Source organism: Parus major, chromosome 9 (assembly GCF_001522545.3).
Source record: "Parus major isolate Abel chromosome 9, Parus_major1.1, whole genome shotgun sequence".
In the NCBI taxonomy this organism is placed as follows: domain Eukaryota; kingdom Metazoa; phylum Chordata; class Aves; order Passeriformes; family Paridae; genus Parus; species Parus major.
This window is the reverse complement of record NC_031778.1, coordinates 9,631,173-9,653,938: the sequence shown is the minus strand read 5'-3', so window position 1 is coordinate 9,653,938 and position 22,766 is coordinate 9,631,173. Positions and strand designations below refer to the sequence as shown.

The following is a 22,766-nucleotide window of genomic DNA, read 5'->3' as shown; positions in this document are numbered from 1 at the left end:
CATCAATCTAGGGACACTGAGTAATTCTAAACCAACATGGAACAGCACTGCCCTTCCTGACCCTTTCAATTCCAACTTACTGAGATATATTTTGACATGCAAAGGTTTTGCACAAAAACCCAGGGAGCACCATAGGCATTACAGAGATATTTGTATCAGCCACTTTGCCACTGGTGAAAGTTTCATTTTAAATGATCTGCAACTCTCTACTCACTTCTTCTACGGCACAGCACTACTTGAAATAACCAGGAAATCTGCCAAGTGATGGCAGGCACTTTTGTTTCTTCATTTACACACAAAGATGCTGGCAAGCACTCTGAGGTAGTCACAACACACCAGCTTTAGTAACTTCCCACTAAATTTAACAACATTTCTAAGTCCACAATCACCCAGAGACATAGAATATAAACAATATATCTCCAAGTTCATTCTTTGCTCTACACTTTCTTTCTCCCTCTTTACCTTTTCAACTTTCTTTCAAGTCTGCTGGAGAAGACCAGTCAGTTCTGATCCTTCACTGTGCCTGCAAAGAGGAACTGCACTTCCAGCTGCACTCAGGAAGTGGCGCTAACTACAAAGGTAAAACCTCTTGGCAATTTCTGGGAGAGGCAATTGATGCTAATTTGAGCTAAAAGCTCATTGTATGCTGGTAAATAACTTGCAGGAGTTTCTCATCTACTTCTCAGTTTATGTCAGGATCCTTGGCTTCCAATCTTTGCTAAGCAGAGTTTCTTCATGCTGGACTTAATCATTGGGCCAGGATTCCAAGTTGGAGTCACCATGGCTAGTAATTTTTTTTTTTACCTCAGTTCAAAATAGGAGAATGAGGACTGAGCAGAAACAAATGGGTTGAATGGAAAGATGTGGGAATGTATGAGATGGAAGTTTAACTGCAGCATGCATTCTACAGTTAATAGCAAGGCAGCTCAAAAATGGCTGCTGGTTTTGTCCAGAAATATGAATAGGGCATTGTAGTACAAAAAAAAAAAAAAAATAGCATTTTAATTCAATATTTTATTGCACAGACACACACACACAATTAACACAAAAGTCCTCAAAGCAAGTGTAAACCAACACTGCTTTCACAACAGAGATTACTATAATGCTCTATTTTTTTTTCAAGGTTACAAATTAAAAATTACACATAAAGAAATTGAGCTATCCTATGCATTTATTCTCACTAATCATGATTTCTCTCTGGTGACTGAAATAACAGACCAGATTCCTAGTGCTACTCAATGAAGAGGCAACATGCACTAGTTGAAATATAAGGAGCTATTCCATTTAAATGTAAGAGGGGAAAACCCCTTATTTTCTTCTTTACTATGCAAGTGATCAAGTAGTAAGCAGGTTGTGTAGAGAAACTGTGGAGTCTTCATCCTTGGAGATATTCAAACCCATGTCAGTCCTGGGCAGCCTGCTTGGGTGACAGGATTCTGAGCAGGGCAGGCTGTTGTACTAGATGATCTCCAGTGATCTTCCAACTTCTGCAGTTCTGTGGTGCCATATCTAAGTCAAGCCTATCAAATCTAGGTAAATGTTCTACTTCAACAGAAGGTGAACAAAGAGAGTAAAAGGAAACCGACCTGAAAGGCTGAGTTTATTGAGTCTGAAACTCACAAAGTAGGCAGGAATACATCAAACTGGATCCTTCCTTTTCTTCAGTCAGTGCCAGATTCTACAGGAGTTATCCTTGCTCCCTAGTAATAAACACATATTGTGAAGAAATCACTTAGGTGTATCACACAGTCTATACATTTCTGTTAATACCTACGTCAACAATGTAGGTATTAATGTAACAATTTTTTTCTCCACAACTAACAGGCAGCAAAATCTAGGGCAATATTTTTAGCTGAGATCATCCTGCATCTGACTGAAAAGAAGGAAACCTGATGAGAGTTCAGTACCAAATACACAAAAGGTGTGCTCCCATTTAGAAACCTTTGCCTCTTGTTCATCCACACCTCCCTTACAGCAATGCATTGTGAGAAAATGGCTTGGTGCTGGTATGTGCCCACTGGAGAGGTGGGAGGGCATGCCCATGTCTTTGCACAAATTTATTTGTGGTCATAGTGCCTTAATTCTCAGTTCTAAAGAGAAGTTCTAGATTTTCTGGACTATATTGTAAGTCACTGTTGGTACCTGCATTTGGCCCCAGGAAAGTTTTCAGACTTTGCTGTGGCAAAATTTCAAATGTGATTCAAAAAAAAGAAAAAAAGGAAAGAAAAGCAGAATATATTACCTGTAATGATTGTGTCACCTTTGTAGTTAAAAGCACAGGAGAAGATCTCATCAGCATGACCCTCTAATATCTGAAGGCAGTGTCCAGTAGCAGCATCCCAGAGCCGAGCTGTTTTATCAGAACTGGCTGTTAGTATGCAATTGCCTTTAGGGTTGAAACACACCTTTAAAAATACAGAAATGAGTTCTGTTACTTAGCTAGTCAGTATGCCTAGAGAAAGAAGCATATCAAAGTGACTGAAAAATGAAAATAGAAAGCAGCAACTCTTGCATTCAGTTTTTTAGCTAAAATCAAGGATAGTATTCCACTAGAATCACGCTGGCAAACTTCAGTGGCTGAAAACTTTGTGTATTTACAAAGGCCTTATATACCATGACCTTACTAGAGGATCATAACTTCCAAATATCAGCCCCAAAATCAGAATTAGTAGCAAATGTAGCAGCTTTATTTAAATGTTATCATTATTCCAATGTAAAATTTATACATATTTTATAGAGTCTCACATTAAATAACAAACATCTCAGTAGTATCAGAATCTGCACTGGAAACAATTAATTTTATAATAAGTCTTCATATTTGTTAAAGATTCACTGCCATAACTGCATGGATTTACAGATAATCAGGTACATTTTTCAAGCACCAACTGGGCAATACCAGTTTATTATATAATTCAAAATTCCTTAATTACTGAGGGCAAAGTGTCTGCTTCCCAGAAATCCAATTTCTAAGTAATAACATTCCTAAGTGGTCACATCTTCATAGAATATCTGCAGAAATACGTGGGTTTTTTCCATGTGCTCCCAGAGGAGCAGATTCTCTCCACCAGGACTGAAATGATACCAGTACTAAGGTCCTGATAGAAGCTGTCTAACCCACCCTCTTGGGAGAGGGGTTCAGACTGTCCTCAGTGGGTCTACACTGAGTGTGAGATATTGCAGTGACTTCAGCAACTGAGGAAAGACCAATTCTTCTGAACTTATTCTCTCAGCAAAATTATTATACAGACATCAATAGAATGAAAGCACTTAAGTTTTTTTTCATTAAGAACCATCCTAGATTCAAAATATTAATATTTCAATGTCAAAATACATCCAAGAAAGCAGCACAAACATAGCACACTAGCTTGGAAGCAAGGGAGATTATCTATCTGAACGAATAATGAAAAGCTACAAGCAATAAATAACAAAGTTTGAAAAATATGTACAATGTTGAAACAACTACATGTATTTGGAACAGAACCTTGGTGTTCAAATTGAGCCAGACAAGCAAAGCATGTGAGCACACTCCTCATGACCAAATGATTCTTGAAACAGGTTTTGTATTTCCAAATCCTTTATGCACTTTTGAAAATGAGATTCTCCATGTATTTTTCTGCAGAAATATGGGGTTTTTTTCTGTTCCATTGCATAATTCAGGTGTGCAGAGAAATGACAAAGTGTAAAGAGGAGCACACCTGGTAGAAGCAAGGAATAGGGGTGATGGTAAAAGCCTTAGAGGCAACAGCCTTAAGATGTCAACAAGAGATTAAAAACTTGATGCTTATTCTGTCAGAGACTGTGGGACTCCAATGGCAGAAAAACACAGGCATGGTTTAGGACAGGTCAGACAGGAGCTCTGTTAACACTCAGAGCACATCTCCCTCTCTGCTCCCCTATTCTTTACCAAGTGGGTGTGCAGACCCAACTGATAAACTGCTTCAGGAAAAGGAAAGAGCTAAGGAAATCCAGTCATTCCAATGGCAACAAAGGCAGGTGTCCACCCATTGGAGGGATGGACTTAAATAGCTGGCACCATTCTAAAGGATCAAATGGTAATCACATGACAGCACAGGAAGGCAGCTCAGTACACCCAGTATTGTCTTACCTCAGAAGTGGGGAATTGGTAAACAATCATTGTCTGATAGCTTTTAGCCAAAAGGAATATTCTTTTAGTACAGACAACTTCTCAGCCAGACCTGTCAATCTTAAATATTAAAGAATGTGGTGGTATAATGATTAACAGTATTCCTGCATCATGGAATAACTGGTGGATTGGATGTCACACATAGTCAAATTACAAAAGGTGCAAACCACACACAACTTACCTTTGAAATTTCATCTTCATGCCCTTCTAGCTTTGCAATGCACTGTTTAGTTCCTGCATTGTAGACTCTTGCTGACCCTGTTGCAGTGGGAGCCATATGTGATTGTTATGCTTAAATACCCATTTCAGCAAGAACATCTCAATAAGGTCAGAAGGAACTCATCCTCAGGTTTAATGTTGGAAGGAATAGAAGGCAAACTTCACAGAGTTTCCTCCAAGGGTAAAGTTTGTTAAAAAGAATCTGTAATCTGGTTGGAAAAGATTGACTTCCTTTCCTGACCAAAAATGAATTCTCCTGGAAAAATCCTAAAATATGAATACAAAGGTCCACAAAGAACACAGCTTACTGAAGCCTGTTATTTCAGAATGCATGTACAATATATTTAGAAAGCTTTCATTATATTTCAGATATTCATTTTATTTAATATTCTATTCATTATATTTAATAAGATATTGATTAAATATCAGGAAGCTTTTTACACTGTCTTTTGTCTTAATGTAGCAAGTACAGGAGAGCAGATCCAATTAGTCCTCCCCATCCAGTCTGGTATCCTGTTTCTGGAACTGTATATCTAAAACTGATACAGTATTGTCATTGTGCAGTATAATATAAATGACTGAGCAGATGAATACAGGAAAGTATTTATTGTGATTCCTAGACAAATAATAAACATGCAAAACTTCTGCATACCAATAAGAAAACAAAATTGATTCTTTCACTACCTCTTTATTGTGTATTCTCTTGCTGTGCATTAGAAAAGTCTGCTAGCAAATCCACCAGTAAAATTCAAACCACACTTTTCATTTAAGCCTAAATCTGAGCCACTAAATCAATCCCCTCAAAAGCTATTTGCACACACATTTAAAATGTATTTCCAGCCACAAGTGAAATATTTCCTTCCAAGTTTGAAGTTAAAGGGGAAAGACACATTGAGTTGATTGAAGTATGAAAATAAGAACTCTGTCACTGGAGAAAACTTTTAGTTTAATGCCCTATTTCCGTAATGCAACAAACACTGCTTCATCTATAGTTTTGAATCGAGTGCTCCTCTTCACCAAGCTACATTCAAAGCAGAGCCAAAGGGAAAGGACAGTGGTGTTTGATGCTGCAGCTCCCCCAGCAGTGGCAGGCCCCTCACTCACCATCAGCAGAGGCAGTTGCAATGCGCTGCCCGGCGTAGTCAAAGCACACATCCAGCACCTCCCTGCTGTGCCCCGCCAGCGTCGCTATGTGAGTCCCTGTCTCAGCATTCCACAGCTGCACACACAAACAGGGGCACTCGATTGCTTCTTTGGACTCATTTACTTTATAGATATCTAGTTGATTGATAAAGCAACTTGTAGAGGCCCTTTCTGATGTTTGACATGTAATAACATGAAAGCTGAATACAAATCAATAATGAGTCACTCTTTAGCTAGTTTAATGAAGTCCTATACATTTCTTTAGTTCAATGTATTGATTAAACAAGACTTAACTAGACTTTGCTGAAAGGAATAAGATTATAGGCTTTACATTTAGTTGTAAACTCTCTAATTCATTGTATGTACTACTTTAAAATAATGCTCCTCAATTTTAAAAAATATACATTTTATATATATGTAGCTGTATTCACTACCTACTCAAGCAGCTTACCATGCATGTTTTGTCCATTGATCCAGTGACAATGAGAGAACAGTCCCAGTTGAACTGGGCACTGCTAATCTCTCCTCGGTGGCCTATTAAAGAATGTAACAACCTACAAAAAAAATTAAAAATAATCATTTACATTTATAGTGTGTATTTTTATATACACATATAAATTGTAAGTTTAGAAAATGGTATAGTTAAAGGGTCAAGTCTTTACCATTAAAGCAATTAAATGGAGTGGTGCAGCTCATTTAGGATTCTAGTACTACATCAATTCCATTTTCTATCTTTGGCAAAAAGAGGCAGTAAGGAATAAAATCAATCATTCCACCTTCTCTTTCAAACATATTTTAGTGAATGTATTTCCAGTGAAAACATGACGCTTTTTAGTACCAGTGAGAGATTTCTTGTATTCATCTACATGCTAAGCATATACAGCAAGATTTTCCACATTACTCTCCCATTATCCTACTTCAATGAACTGTAAACAGTACATCTTTAAAACTCCATATAATCTAAACCTTTTATAAAATCCACTGAAGATCAAATGGAAGTTAATCAGGTACTTAATGCGAGCATGTTCCCAAATAACAGGGAAATGACAGCCCAACTGAAATATGATTTCTAATCCTCATTAATCCTCAGTTTCTTGCTGCACAAGACTGGAAATACAAGTCCCATTAAATTCTTCAGCTTTATCTGAGTAGAGAGGTTACAATTAGCCAATACTGCTTCCTATTAATTGATGGCCTATAAGGCAACAAAGCTTAAAAAAGATTGAGATATACATGTATTAAAGGATTAGCAAATTGAGTTATTATCACAATGCTAATATCACTGCATCATTAATAGAAGCAGACTGTAAATAAGAGATAAACTAATAACTAGAAAAAAAACAAAATGAGTTTAAGTGACTGAAATGTTTTTATGCATTGCACAAGATATATATATGGGTAAATAAATTATTATATGTGCTAAATGAACAGCAAAGAAAATTTCCTGAGCATTTGAATTTGCTATTTGTTTATAATAACAGAAACTTGATTACATTCTTAGCATTTTACAGAATTGCTCCTTTTACTTCCTAACACTGTGAGCTCTACACTGTTGCAATCGTGTAGATCCTTTTACAGTAAAACCAAAAATCAACAAGCAGATAACAGACGAAAGCTTAATTTTATGAACATATTATTTGGCTATCAAGACTGCTGTTACTGTAGTACCTAATGCCCAAAATACCTAGTAATACCTAGAAACAAGTTTTAATTTAAAAGTTGAAAGCTTAAACTTCCAATTCTCAAAAAGGCAGTGTGAGCTTCAAGCTTTGACATAAAAATCTGATCAATAAACAGAATAAATAACAATGTAGAGAACATCTCACAGAAACCATTATCAGATACACAGAAATAACACAGAAGAGAGGCTTATGAAGTGCCATAAAAGAAATTCCATTAATTTAATTTGTTCTGAAATCATGCAAAGTAAAGTTGTATTTATTAGTGCTTTAGTACCTGCCAGTGCCAACATCCCATACTGCTACTGTATGGTCAAAGGAGCCAGTGATGATCCTGTCTCCAGTGGTATTGAAAGACAGAGCAATAATTTCTGCTGAGTGCCCCTGAGAGAATTTTTAAAAAGGAGTATGAGAATACAAATTGTTACTTTTCCATTAATATAGTTTAATATGTAGTCTTTTTTCAGCAGCATAATCCTTCCATAACTCATCACTATTTTATTTACTGTCTTGTCCAGTATATCACAATTTTGACAGAAAGATCTACCCAACCGTGGAACAGTCGATATCCCAACAACTGCAGAAACTCAGGCACACCACTTAAGCAGGAAGCTTATTCACTACACATGACTTAGGATTTATGGGTGAGAAATGCATTGAAGCAGCAGAGGCCAATCTGACCCTGGAGAATGCCAGAAAGCCATGCAGAGCAAAGAGAGATGACAATCTAGAGGTAACTGGATGGCTGTCCTCTGCTCATGTTTACCTCCTCCTTACAGAGGAGGTCACAACTGACAGCAGAGCAGTAGGTTTTAACAAGTGATGGAAGGGATTCTAATCTATAGCAGTAATGTCACTGCAATGAGAAAATCTGTCTTTTGATGAATAGGACTCATAAAATACCACACCTTTCTTGTTCCCTTCAAGTTTTCTTATTCTGTTTTGTAACTGCAGTTTGAAACTGCAAGGTTTAAAACAGTTGCAATGGTTACACTATTATTTATCTCAGCTGGAAAACTAAGACAGCAAGGAACACCTCTAAAAACATAAGGAATGCAAACATACATTTAAAGTGGCTACTTCTTCTCCTTTCTCTAGATCCCATAATTTGGCAGTGGTATCCATGCTTCCAGTTGCCAGCAGTGTGCTCTGAGGATTAAATGATAAACATACCTGTAGCGAGAAACATTAGATAGAAAAAGTTTGAAGAAGTCCATCTATATATATTTTCTAAAAAAATAAAACAAGGGTCAGGATCAATATTTTTAAATAAGACAAAGATCTGATAATATTTTCTGGCATACAGAAAACTTGCAGAATTCTTCCAACAGCTCACTAGAACAGCAACATATCCTTACCACGTAACTCTGGATAAGTACTCAAACCAAGTGGACTCCTTGCAAGCACATACTTTGTTTTTCCTTTATTTCAAAATTCTCTGAAATCCTCCAATTACTGTCTAGTTTGACTCTCCTCCCTAGCACTATCATCTGGTAGGTTTTCTCTGTTACTTGATGAGACTGGGACAAAGATCACCCTAACAGTTCTGTGTACCCACAAACACACTCTGTGCACTCTTACCCTATCAGGTGTCATTATCAATGGCATTTGCCAAGGGCATCACCACAACATCATATTTAAGAAAAACAAGAACAAAAGCTCAACTACTCCAATTCATTTTTCACATTAAAAAATCATGTAGTCATCCTCCCATTATCTGTAATTATTCATTGTCATTGCTCTGCAAATAAAGAATAGCAGGTGCCATGAAAAAAGGAAAACAGTAGCTCAGTTTTTTCATCCTGAGTAACCATGGGCATGCCCTTGCCAGCAATGTATCAGATGCAATAATGGGCTTTCAGAAACGGGTCTGATTCAGAGAAACACATTTCCTGCTGGCAATTATCTTCTTCTAATTACTTGTCAGCACAACTCATAACACTCTGGGTCTAATCTAACCCCTAAGAAGTTAGAAAAAAAATGGAGAGGCCTTTAAACATTTACCTGACTGATTTGTGGAAGAAAAATCACTGCAGCCTTTCTCAAAAAGCAAAGAGTATCCAGAGAATCAAAAACACACCAAAACAAAACCCAAATTCCAATATGGTAAACCACCATTTTCTTGCTCTAATTAAGGCCCTCAATCTACAATTAAATTCAAATTATTTTTTTTCAGAAACAATTTTCAGCAATATTTCATTGAACAGTGATTGTATAGCTATTTTTAAAAATCACAAAAAAAACTCATTCATCATTGAAATTCAGAGTTTTAGTGTCTTTGCCCTGATCTTTTAAACTGAAATCTATGCATTGAGGTCCTTGCTGTTGCTGGTAGGGGTCCTAGTGCATGGGAGAGAAAACTGAGCATTTTTAAGCTTAAACTGTTTTAATTTCATAGATCTTTGACATTTCAGCATCCCACATATTCCCAGTTAACACACTTTACATTTCAGAAATTCATTCCTCTACAGTTCTGTACACGAAGTACAGATCTCTGTGTGAAAGACAACAACACAAGCAATGATGTTCTTGTGTATTAAGTTCTGCAAATATGAGAGGCAATGCAAGATAGCTAGAAAAACATGTGATATGTAATCAAACAAAAAATATGTACAATAAACTGAAAATTCCAGTTGCTATGGTATTTTTCAATGTTTTAATGTTTAACAAACATGGGAAATTGGAACAAAGTAAAAATAAAAATATAATTTCAAACTGTGAAAGAGGGTTTATTCTATCTCAAGAACAGATATCTTCCCCTGTAGTGCAGAAATGTTAACAAGACCAGAATGTATGAATAGATGTGCCACAATAACTGTGCCTTCAAGTGGGAGCTCACAGAGAGCTGGAACTCACACTCATCAACGATAGTGTGAGGAAACATAAGGGAATAAGAAACATCTATCACTACTCACTATTTCTGCACTATGTCCCCTGAAGGTATGATAACATTTTCCTGTTTCTGTACTCCATAGCTTGCAGGTTTTATCAAAAGATCCAGTGGCAATCTTGTCACTAAATGGGGAAAAAAAAAATCCTATAATTTTTATGTAGAAAATTCCTCTGACTCCAGATACAGCAGAATCCAGAGATTCAGCCTTGGAAGCTCCCATGCACTTTGGTAGCTTCTGCCACACTACAAGATCCTGCAGCAGGATTTCACATACACAAGTTACAGCAAGGCAAAAAACTAGCAGACACAGTGAGTTTCTAGGAGAGCTACTGTGACTATCTATCAGCAGAGGAGTGTTCATAACTGATGACTGACCTACTTTAGGGATGATGTTGTGCTGCACTTACAGATTTATTAAGAAGTTATATCATTTCATCAAATAACATCTGTTTATCAACAATTAGAAATGCAGTTCACCCAAATTTCATAAGTTGAACTCTACTCCCACTGAAGCCAGTTAAAGTGTTGTGACCATCTGCAGTTAGAGCAAGATTAAAGTGAAGTCTCCAGAAAATGCACCAAGGGGAACAACCTAAAGATTGGCAGAAAAAAGGGGTTTTTTATCAATTTTTAATACAAAAGTAGTTCAAACATCTCATCAGGTTTTGTCTTGCTGTATGTTGCTTCTCCACTTTTATGTTACAGTCTAGTTATTGATCTTTGCACAGATTTTTGTTGTTAGTTTCACCAAGTTATACAAATGAACTTCATTCATTTCTAAAGTAAAGAATAATATCAGAATATAAGACATTGACACAGAAAGGTCCTTTTCATATAGAAGAAAGAAATGAAGTTTCAAATAGTGTAAGAACAAATCTTTTAGCATCCATTTCCTGATATTAGGTGAATTCCCTTCACCTAACAGGTGGCAATTCCAACCTAGGGCAAACAATTACTGGAGAAAACAAAAGGTGGAAAAATTAATATCTGATGTTCACACAGCAGCACCTTGTGGATTTTACAAAAACTACTCAAAAGCTGTGACACTTCTAAATCATGTCCTAAATAATATTGAATTTGTAATGGAAAATGGAGAAATTGACTTCTTTCTCCTTAACTGAAGCAACACAGATTGTTTAAAGTACTTATATCTCACATCACATACAACTACATGGAGGCAGAAGAGAATGATTAACATTCAGAACACAGTCTGGTCATGTAGATATTACTGAAATAAACTGTGTTTCAATATATTCAACTGACTCATATTTTTTCCAAGATTGAATATCTAATTAATTTTTGATTGTAATTTCTATATTTCATTTTTAAAAATGATAACAGAAAATATGTTTGAATAGATATCTTGTACAAATAATGACAGTGTCATTCTACAGTGATTAGCTATAGCTGAACTCTACAAAATCAGAAGCTGAAGTCTTTCAATGTGAAATAGTCTATTCTTTGTTATAGTATTTGCAAGATAACAGTGCTACCAATTATGAAGAATCTCAGAACAAATTTATTTACCCATAGGGGTTATTGAAAGCTATTGCATAGACAACGTTTCTGTGTCCCTCCAACGAATGCAATTCTTCTCCCGATGCTGTATCCCACAGTTTGCAGGTTCTATCATAGCTTCCAGTGATAAAGCTAAAGCAAAGAGAAATTAATTTCTTAATACAGCAAGGATCTTAGTGGTCCCAATGCACAGCCAAATTATTTCCACAGATTTTGGTTAGCACTGTCTCAGACCCTAAATCTCCTCTCTTTCAAAAATATAGATTTATTACCATAAAGGTTCATTTTCTTCTTTCTTTTTAACATCTTATTCACAAAAACACCTTTTTTCTAATCTTTAATGTATTTCAACTAGAAAGCATGCTGCTGCTTTCCAGATACAAAGAAAAAAATGATAAGAGATGCATCCACAATGAAATCAATTAACATGAAAGTTACACTTTCACAACAGTGAAACCCAAATGAGTTTATGTTAGACTCATTTAGTTTTCAGCAATATTTAGCTTATTGCCATAAAGGTGTTTCTTTCTGTAATATGATAATTGTCAACAGACTATGGCTGTAGAAGAAAAAAATTACAAAAATTGAATCTCTCCTGCTACTTTTTTATATCTCCTATTGGTTTTCCCAGATATAATGATGATGAAATATAATCCCCAACTATGCCTGAAGCTGCTTATAAGCAGCAGAGCTGAATTTTTTTTGCAGCAAGAGTACTGAAGTTTTGTTACCATTTAATTTACAAGTACAAAACTTCAATTAATGATTATGTACTCTGACTTTGAAAGCAACTTACCGGGAACCAGATTTGTTAAATGCAACATTAGTCAGAGGCAATATGTGTGTTCTAAGCACCTGAAATAGAAGCAGGGCAGTGAGAGGAAAAACATTTGATGAGAACAAAATAAACAAAATTGCTCAAAATATTCAACAGATTAATTTTTTTCTCCTCCTCCTGTTAGAGGAGAAGAAATCCCTCATTAATTCTATCACTGAAGATGACTGAAGATGTTATATGTTATTGATTTCAATTTTATACTTTATTTCAGTGAACTGGTTTTTTTTCCCCATATTTGCATTTTCTTCACCCTCTCCAAGACCAGCAAAGCAACCCTAGACCAGAGCTGAATGGGAAAAACAAAAGAGGAGACCATGACTCTAAGACCACTGACGAAAGAAATCCCAACTAATATTAAGCCTTAGCCAGTGAATCAAGAAATCCAGTTAAATTCGAGATTTTTAGGGTATGGGATGCTTCCAGTTGGTATGTGACTTTGTTATACAAAACAGGAAAAAGATATATAAGCTACAGCTCTGTCCTATGAGATCATGACAAGGTATGAACCACAACAAAGATATTCAGCAAGACAAAATTACAAGACAGAATTTCAACTTTAAAATCTGCACGTACAGTGTATATTGTGGAGGGCACTGCTTTGTAATACTGCTTTAATCAGACAGTATAGGATCATTCATGTGAATGAGCCCATAGCCATAATAACACATTCTAAGGTCTATTAAACAGAGGTGAAAATAGTTTCAGATTCTGCAATGGAAGTCACCATGCCATGATACTTTAAAAAGAACCAAGAAAATATGATCTGATTGGTGTTTGAATAAACTGGCTGCTGTAAAACATGGTTTGCACTCAATTTTCACCTATTACAAGCTGCCCTCCCCTCAAGCATAATAAAATCATAAACTGGGAAATCACAGCAATTGCTGACAGTCAGTAAAGGGATGTTAAAAATACCCCAGTGGTTCACTCGGTCTTTCCTGTAGTGTAAGAATGAAGAAGAAACTGATTATGAACAGTGAGATTTAATTACTAACATATTACCAAAGCTTCAACTTCTTTTTCTTATCTCAAGTTTTCCAAGCTGCCTGTCTCCAAAAGAGAAATGAGAAAGGTTCACTGATCTTCTACTCAGAAGAGTAAGGACTCATCAAAATGGAAATAACAATTGTTAAGTGAAGGACTGAGAGGGAGAGAGAAACAGAAAATGTATTTTATGCTACAGAAACAGCAATTTCTGCTCTCTAGAGAAAGCACACGAGTTGTACTTTTGGCTACAGGAGTGGGAATGAGCAACCAAGATGTGGAAATGACAAAAATATTGTGTTTTTTAAAAAGAGCCACAATATCCATCTGCATATGAGAATCAATAATTATGGAAATTTATGGAAATCTCACCCATAACATTTTTAGTACTACATGCAGGCAGCTCTGAACAACAAAGGTATTTTGAAATTATGAAAAAAGGGAGGAAATTGAGATGGGTTTTTATGTAATTTCAGATTATGAGACTAATTCTGTTCCTCCAATGCCCAGTGCTGCAGTTGCTTCATCCACAGAACTCTGAGCCAGCAAGAATTGCCTGTGCAAATGATACAATAACCAAACCCTAAGGCAATATTAGAAAAAATATACCTCTCTTCTGTGAAATCTGCTACAGCTGTACCTAAGACAAAAATCTGCAAATCACCACTACCATGGAATAGTTTAGAACCTGAGAAATTGCTATAAAAGCTCATTTCTCTTCAGGGTGCCTAACATACCACCATCACCACAATTACTGGAAATAACAAAAATAGGAGTCCATACACTTCAGATTATACCCCAGTGCAACAGGAATAAAAACTGTTCATTTCCAAACAATGCACACACTGAACATTTTTTTGAGGGAAAAGAAAAAATAAATCTCACTCCCACCCATCTCTTATATTTTATTAATATCTCAGAAGGACCTGGTACTTGTGTTTCATTTAGAAGCCTTAAATGAAACTGAAACATCAAAAAAGTTCTTTTCACACACTTCTAACCACTCTTGAGTGAAGGAAATAAACCAGAAGTGATTGGATTTGACTGCTTCTATTACTTCCAAATATAGAAGCTCAGACACAGCACTACACCCAACAATGAACAAATACATTATTTACACTCAAGTTTGAACAAGTATTTGAAGATTTGTCAGTCTCTGTGATGAACAAACAATTTTTAAAGCTTTTGAAAAGCACAGCATTATCTCAGTTGAGAGCATAACTTGGAAGAGAAACTTTTTAAATTTACGATGTCTTGCTTGATAGCTCCGTTTTCAAGGTTAAATATATCTTTCTTTACAGAATTCACCTAGATGAATATTGTTGTTCAAAAGAGCCAAAGTGATACTAGAAATATGTAATTGGTTTTTTAGCTGAACAAACCAACACAAAACTTTTTCTCTTTTCATTTAAGGTAACAATAAGCACCATAGCACTGACCAATATTGCTTAACAGCTACACATTGCCATCTGCTGACACAATAAAGATACAACGTTTAACAATGTCAGATTGTAGCATGCCATATCTGGAAGAAAGTTTCATTTCCACAATTAAAAACAATTAAACCTATTCTTGTCTGACAGACTCAGTCCTGGAATGGAGCTCTGAAAGGTCTCTGTAATCATTGTTCTTAAAAATCCTACTTGTTTGAAATAATATTTCAAGTGCTGTCTGTAAGCCGAAGCTCAATTTATCAATATTCAAAGATAATAGTAATGACAGAAAGTAATGAAAACCTGGATCTGTAATGACAACTGCATGTAGCGTAAAACCCCATAAAATAATAGCATAAATCCCACAAATTTCACAAAATGAAGAACAAGTAGACACATGTATGAAAATAGTTTGGTCCTTTCCCAATGGCTAATTTACTTCAGGTCTATTTACAGCTTTTGTTTAAATGTAACTATGGGTGTTGCACAAACTCTTATTCAACAAATAAAAGATTGATTTCTCTCATCCAAAACACACCCTAGTGCATAAGCCTGTTCAAACAATGTCTAGGAACAGTTATACCTCTTAGCCTTTTTGGGGGAATTCCTGATAGAAAAAACAGGCCAGACTCAGTTGCTCTAAAAGTGCAGAGAGGACTGAAAAGTGCCAAGAAATCAGTCATAGAACACAATATACAGCAGTATAAACATACTCAGAGTATCACAACTTAAACCCCACAAATGCCAAAAATTATTTTAAAGATGCCTCTGACCTTAAAAAGGGAGAATTTGTGATTCTGTTCTTCCCCTAGCTTCTCCTGCAATCTTTGTACTAGATGTATGACATGTTCCAAACAGGAATCTGTGATGAGAGGTTCTCTTTTTTGGATTTCTTCTACTAAGGCTGTAACATCTGTGCTAATTATGAGAAAAGAATGAAAACAAACTCAAGAAATACCCCAAACACAAATCCACCACATTCTATTCTCTGGCACTAATTATGAATTTAAACCCAAGAATATTATTTACTTGCAAAGAAACTGAGGTAAGCAATTAAATGTTATCCATTTATCTCATTCAATAAAGGCCTACAGAAATAAGGATAAATCTTTCTTGGTTTTTATACCTCCTTTCCTCTCTTACTGAAGTTGTACAGTAAAAACTTTTAAAAGCTGTAGCTTGGCAAGAAATTTATCTTTTCAAATTACTTCCATGGAGGATCAGGCATGGCAGACATGTGTCGCAAACTGTCAGTTTAAATATCTGAATTAAACTGGAATTTCATAAATTCCAAACAAATTGCCAATGAAGTAGTAACAAGATAAATCTTAAATAAATTTATCTTGGTCTGTGGCTTCAGAAATCTATGTCTGTTTCCACAGCTCTTAGTTGTGACAGTAACTACTACGGGTCCAGTGTACTGATGTCCCTGGAGCCCCCAGTGAGGGGGCCACAGCTGGTCTGGGGAACTGGATCATCTTTCCACATCAACAGGTAACTACTGATTTCTGGCTTTCTGTGAGACACTAAGAATTGACAATATCCAGCAGTCAAATCACAATACACTCTTAAAATCAGTTCAGCAAGAAAGCCAAGTATTTCTGTTAGTATGGAAATTATTCAAGTCTAAAGGGGATTTTCTACATCAGTCTTCTAAAAGGGCACCACTACATCCTGCAAGTATCCTGTCAGTGTTTATACTCATATTCAGTAACACCAGACAACTTACTTCTTTCACAAAGAGACTTGACAGGTTTTACCCACAGCACTGTACTGGACAGTCACAGGTAGACAAAACCTACTAATTTTTAAATTTGGATTTTTCATTCTGCATATCCAGCTTACACTGTCTACTGACTTGGGCTTACATGCAAGGCCTCTTCCATATCAATGCTGGTATTAAGACAATCATATTACTTCATGTCTTTCTGCTTAATAAACTCCATGGATTTGGGCAACTTTATTTAATGGTGGCATATTGTTATTTTTCTGAAGCCCTTCCTAGCTGGCTGAGTAGAGCACATAGGCTCTACAAAATAGCTGGTCTCAATTATGTCTAATACAGTTAAATAGAGTTGTACATGAACATGCTATAAAAAAAGGTAGAGAGTGCTGTTATCTGAAGTAATATCATACTTACTCAGGTCTAAGATCAAGAAGATCTATTGATCTGGTCTTTGACTCACCACCTTCCACATATTCAAAAAAAATTCCTTTAAAAACAAGTGATAAACAGGTCATAATTAGACTTCTGGAGTTTTATAACATGTGCTGTAGACAGCAACACTTCCACTTTTATAGCTCCACTGACTTCGGGAGACCCAATTCCAGTTCTTGGAAGTGGAAGGAGGTTAGCTGTTCTCACTGAGATTAACCATTGTCATGAGCAAGTCTGATATGCCTATATAAAAAAAATACATTAAACAATATTATTTCTGAGTTTTTTCTATTCTGGAAATGAAGAAGCTCTTTTTTCCAACAGCTTTTTGCATCATTTCATCAGCATTAATTTCAAAGAAACTGTCCTGAAGATGCTGCAGTTGGTTTTCCAAGAAGCCTGGAAAATATGTTTTACAAAAGCCATTTATTTATTCTAGTGCTCACAAAGGCTTGAGTGCAGTAATGTATCAAAAATCTTAACACACTTTACATTTCCAGGTGTGCTCTGGCATCTCTGCAGCTTCCACTGCACTGGAGTATTAAAATGTTTAATCACATGGCTTCCTGTTTTGAAACAGCTGATAAAGGGCTCAGCTGCTCCTTGATTTTCTGTAGGAAATGATAATTTTGACAAACTTTTGTGTCATTCTGCATTTATGAAGTTCATAGGAAAAGTATTTAATTTGAAAGGAAGATACTATTTTCCAATACACTTCCAGAGCTAGCTTGTTTCACCTCTGAAATTTCATTGAGTCAGCTGAGGACAGTATACACCACGACAGTCTGGCAGCATTGCTTTTCAAAGCATGGCTCCACTAAGGAAACTCATAAATCAAGGACAAAAATAAAGAGTAAGTATCAGCTAGGTTGGAAAAGGCCTCTGAGATCATTAAGGCCAACACCGCCTTGTCAACCAAAGCCTGGCACTGAGTGCCAGTCCTTGAACGCGTCAGTGATGGTGACTCCACCACCTCCCCGGGCAGCCCTTTCCAACGTCTGATCGCTGTTTCTGTGAAGAATTTATTCTTAATATCCAATCGAAGCGTCCCCTGGCACAGCTAAAGACCATGTCCTCTCCTCGCTGGCTGCCTGGCAGAAGAGACCGACTTTCACCTGTCTCCAACCTCCTTTCAAGTAGCGGCAGAGAGTGGCAACCTTTTTTGCTGAACAGCCATTTAAAAACTTTTTTTTTTTTTTTTTTTTTTTTTTGTATCAGCTACAGTCGCTGCTGACTTTCTAAACTCCTTACTGTGATGCTAGTAAGACTACCCTGACTTTGCCGTAAGTCACTAATTACAGCCGCGACGGGCGATGAGCCGCTTCCAGCTGCGGCCTCTCACGCAGGCACCGGGACAAACACCGGCACCTCCGCTCCAGCCGGCTGCAGGTGCGCCATGGGCCGGGCCGTGCCCAGTCCCTGCGGGGCTGAAGGGACCTGCCGTGACGGGCGGCCCGCACACCCCGCACGGCCCCGCCGCACGCCCCACACCCCCAGGCCCCCGCGCGCGGCCCCAGCCCCGGCACAGCCGCCGGCAGCACCCGGAGCGCCCCGGGCGCCCCGCTCCGCACCCGGCGGGAAGTAGCGCAACAGGAGCCGCCTCAGCGCCATCGCCGCCACCGCCGCCCGGCCCCGCGCGTCCGCCCGCAGCCATGGCAACGGCCCGGGGGCGCATGCGCGGCTCCGGCCGCGGGGCTGAAGCTGCCGCGCCCGCCATGGCTGCGCGGCCGGGCCGGCCCGGGGGTGGCGCTGCGGCATCTGCACAGAGCTGAGGGGCTGCTGCGGGCTGCGCCACTCAGGGAAAGGAGCTGATCTAGAAAGGGGCACTAAAAATATATATATAAAAATCGGAGTGCCAAAGAGCCGATCGTAACGGCGCAGCAAATGTATGGAAGCTCTTTGGAAAGTGAGTAGCTACTTACTAAGGAAAGAGGGCAAATGTTAATTCAGTTTCAAAAAAGAGAAAACCTAATCGGTGTAATTTTTAAGAAGAGATACTCAGAAGAAGTAATTTTTTGGAAGAGATACTCAGGACTGAAGTGCAACTATGGAAATACAGTTTAGAATCACAGTATCATTAAGGCTGGAAAAGGCCTTATAACAGAGACCAACCATTAACCCAGCAGCACCATGTTCACCGTGTCCCCAAGGGCCACACGCCTTCAGAACACTGCCAGGAATGGTGATTCCACCAGTTCCCTGGGCGGTTCTTAATACCCAATCTATACCATCACCATCCCCTGGCACAACGTGAGGCCATTTCCTCTCATCCTGTCACTTGTTACCCGGGAGAAGAGCCCGACCCCGCCTGGCTCCAGCCTCCCTTCAGGGAGCTGGGGAAGTGATCATGTCCCCCCAGCTCCCTCGGGTGCTCCTCATGGGCTTGTGCTCCAGACTCTGCATCAGTTTCACTGCCTTTCTTTAGATGGGCATTTCATCAAAAAGAGAAGGAAAAATGTAATTGAAAAGAGATAACCTACTTGGAATCATTAGAAGATAATGCATCAGTAGCACGGAAAATTTGAGTCAAGCTTTATGCTGAAATGGCTGCAGAGCATCAATAGGGGGAAGCAGTAAACACATTCTCGTCTGGCTGATCTCTTAGCCCACGTTGTTGACAAGGGATCAATACAAGACAGTCCCACTCAGTGTTTAACAATACGTGACTTTTCCAAAAACACCCATAGGGTTCCCTACAGCTTCACTTTGAAGACAGTCCTTTGGTTTTTTGAAAGCCAGGAAATAAAATACAATGGCCAATTTCCGACTTACTTCGGGACACTGCTGGGGAACAAAGTGGTCTCTGAGTTTTTCATTCTCATTTGTTTGTTTCAAGTACTTTGTCTTGTTTGTATGTGGAAAGTCTTGAGGCAGATAAGAAATATTTTTTATTGAAAACAATCCAAACAGCTTTCCAATTGAATTTACTTACTTGAACCAACCCTATTCAAAAATAAATTTTTGAACAACCCCAAATCTTGGTGGTCTCCAGTTTCTTAACAACTTTTTGTATTTCTTTAGCATAATATTTATCCACCCAGATCATAAATTCAGAATATAAATATATTTCTGTTCTTTTAACTCAAATGAAATGAACAAACAACCGGGGCACAGACACTGCTTCTTACCTTAAAACTTAATTTGTTCATCATAAACACAGATTCATGCAGCCTTTCTGGTACCTTTAGTATTACTTAACACCATCTGGAAGTACTACATTTAATTGTTTTAGCCATATTAAAACAGTTAAAACAGGGGAGGGAGGTGGAAAGACTGCAAGCTCCATGATGTCAGCACCTAGTTAATCAGTATGTTTTCCCCTCTCTTGTTCCAAATCTTCCTCTGAACATGGACACCTTCCAACCTGTTATTAGGATGTAATAATGACAGTGGGAAGATGATAATCAGGCCTCACCTGTCGCCTCTTTCCTTGTGTCTGTATGCATAAGATCAGGGAGCAGTGGCGTTAGGGCAGAAGTCAATCCCTCTGAGCCCTGTGCCTGCTCTCCAGACCGACCCAGAGAGGCACTGTGATGTGCCAGGTGTGCCAGGTGTGATGCCTTATTTGCTCCTCTCCTGTACGAGAAAAAAACTGCAGACCACCTGAGTGGGGACAAGGAGCTAACACTGTGCCGAGACAAAGCTTTTCCCACAGTGCTACCCAGGACATGCCTGGTGCAAAATACATATACAGTGACGACAGTGTGTCCTTCTGACAAAACAGAACCAGAGCTTTAGCACAGGTAGGATTACCTGAGGAGGCTTTAGGCAGAAAAGGGAAAAACAGTGGGGAGGGAGTGAATGAAGGATTTTCTAACCCAGTGCTACTTGGAGACTAGATAAGAGGGATTCTGACGATACAGCAGACTGAGATGTATCATGAAAGAAATGCAACTTTTCTTCAAGTTTATGGAAAGAAGAATCTAGTGCATACTTTTAGAGGGAATATTTTCAGGCTGCTGGGGCAAAATTGTTGCCCTGCTATTTTTTAAGTGTCTAAAGAGTGCAGACAGCCTCTGAGTCATGAAATGCCAACTTCAAAGAATGCACACCGTAGGGAGTTCAAAAATATCTACAATGGAAGGAAAAATTAAATGCTGAGACATCCAGGATGAGATAATCAGCTTTTATGTACATAGATCAAAAGTATTGATGATATCAGCCTGGAAAGATAATTTCTATATCAGTTGCTCCCTGTGCATTTTTGCTTATGTCAGCAGCTCCCAGGAGAGGCAAAAAGTTAAGATACTATAAAACTCATTGGTCTGTATTCAAGAGGCTTTGAAAGGCTTCAGTGTAGATTTATCTACAGTGCTGAAGGGAGCTCTGTCAGACAATGTGAAGCAAAATCAGTGCAATTACAATGAAGAACTTCCTTTGGAGAACCTTGGGTTCTTCCTGCCAACACAGGTTCTGAAAAATCCTCTCCTGAGCCAATGTACCATCCTAAGGAGTAGATGAAGGAAGTGCTTCTCAGCCTAACACATTTGCTTGCAGAGAAGAGTGGGGTTTAGGCTTCCTGGTTTAAAGTTGCATCATGACACTCTTGTTCTGAAGTAGGTCAGCCTGTGGTATGCTAAACTCAATCAGAGAGGCCAGCCCAAGAGTAGTCTGAGTTGAGGGAAAGATGTAGAAAGCCACTTCCTATTTCTGTTATGCCAGTAGTGGGTGAAGTGAATTTTTACTAAGGGGGGTTTTTGTGTGCTGTCCCTTCTCATAATTGTCAGGTCTGTTGAATGCAGAAGAATAGCTCTCTGATAGTTTCTTGTTTCTGCTTGGTGAATTAAATGGATTTACGTGATTCTTTTTTTCCAAGGTTGTTTTATTCTGGCATATTCTGCTTCCTCTTACCCAAACAGACTCATTGCATTGCTAGAGCTCCTTCTCACTTCTGCTTTGTTATTTCCAATGTCAATCATGACACCACAACCATGAAAAATGTTAAAACTATAACTTATACAAAGGACATTATGTTCTGGGAATTTGCCCTTTGCTAGGTAAGAACTGTTCTAGGAGAAAAAAGTGAGTGTGTTGTAGAACAATGTTCGCCTTCCCAAAGGTTGCTTTTCCTCTTTGCATGGCTGTTTTCATTAATTTAAAAATCTAAAATTAAAAAAATTACTAGTTGTAATTTACCCAGAAAGTGTGTCACCCATGAATTTCTGTTCACACAGATAGTTGCTTGTGATGTTCACCTACAATGAGACAACAGCAAGCAGCAGAGAGGAACAGTATTTCTCTTCCTTACTCTTCCATTTTCCATCTCTGACAAATTGCTTGCATATACCATGCAGTCACAGAATTCCATACATCCTTACTTGCTTCAGCTGAATTTTCACCTAGCTGAAACCAGTTTTTCCTTGCTGTCCACTTTTCATGACTCCTCTTAACCTTGCCAAGTTTATGAGTTGACCTGACAACAAAAATATCCTCAGTGGAAAAACCCCAATGAGATATATTTATCTTGCTTCTTCTGAGAAGAACTCAGAAATGGTTTTAATCTTTCTTTCCATGGCCCAGACCATGGGGGCTGAAGATCTCTAGGCTGAGCTCTGCATCATCCCATCAAGAGGGCGAAGCTGACAGTATAATAACGCAAGTGTTCTGCGGTCAGTGAGCTTTCCGGGTGCACGCAGTGAGGAAAAGAGAGGAGCTCTTCTACATATACATAAAGCACAATTGGGTCAAACCATGAGTCAGGAGGCAGCAAAAACTCCTACCAAATAACAAGATTTCCAGTAAGTCTACAATAGAACT

The 22,766-nt window shown here is 38.1% G+C and overlaps 1 protein-coding gene across 1 annotated transcript; it reads right to left on the bottom strand.

Annotated features, from left to right (window-relative positions):
* Positions 1–1,005: 1,005 nt before the first annotated feature.
* On the bottom strand, positions 1,006–18,663 carry DAW1 (dynein assembly factor with WD repeats 1). The gene is made up of 13 exons (XM_015637008.1): positions 18,581–18,663; positions 16,992–17,064; positions 15,625–15,769; positions 12,393–12,451; positions 11,606–11,728; positions 10,101–10,200; positions 8,251–8,358; positions 7,463–7,569; positions 5,958–6,060; positions 5,468–5,582; positions 4,326–4,402; positions 2,243–2,405; positions 1,006–1,700 (listed from the first exon to the last, which is right to left on the bottom strand). Exons 1-13 carry the CDS (start codon positions 18,618–18,620, stop codon positions 1,666–1,668), a joined length of 1,248 nt encoding a protein of 415 aa, XP_015492494.1. The 5' UTR covers positions 18,621–18,663; the 3' UTR covers positions 1,006–1,665.
* Positions 18,664–22,766: the final 4,103 nt, after the last annotated feature.

Coding starts and splice junctions, on each gene's coding strand:
- DAW1 (XM_015637008.1), bottom strand. CDS start 18,620: ATGGCGCTGAGGCGGCTCCTGTTGCGCTACTTCCCGCCGG. Junction 15,770..16,991: donor CTTCTTGATCTTAGACCTGA/GTAAGTATGATA, acceptor TCTCATAATTAG/CACAGATGTTACAGCCTTAG. Junction 12,452..15,624: donor ACAAATTCTCCCTTTTTAAG/GTCAGAGGCATC, acceptor CTTCTATTTCAG/GTGCTTAGAACACACATATT.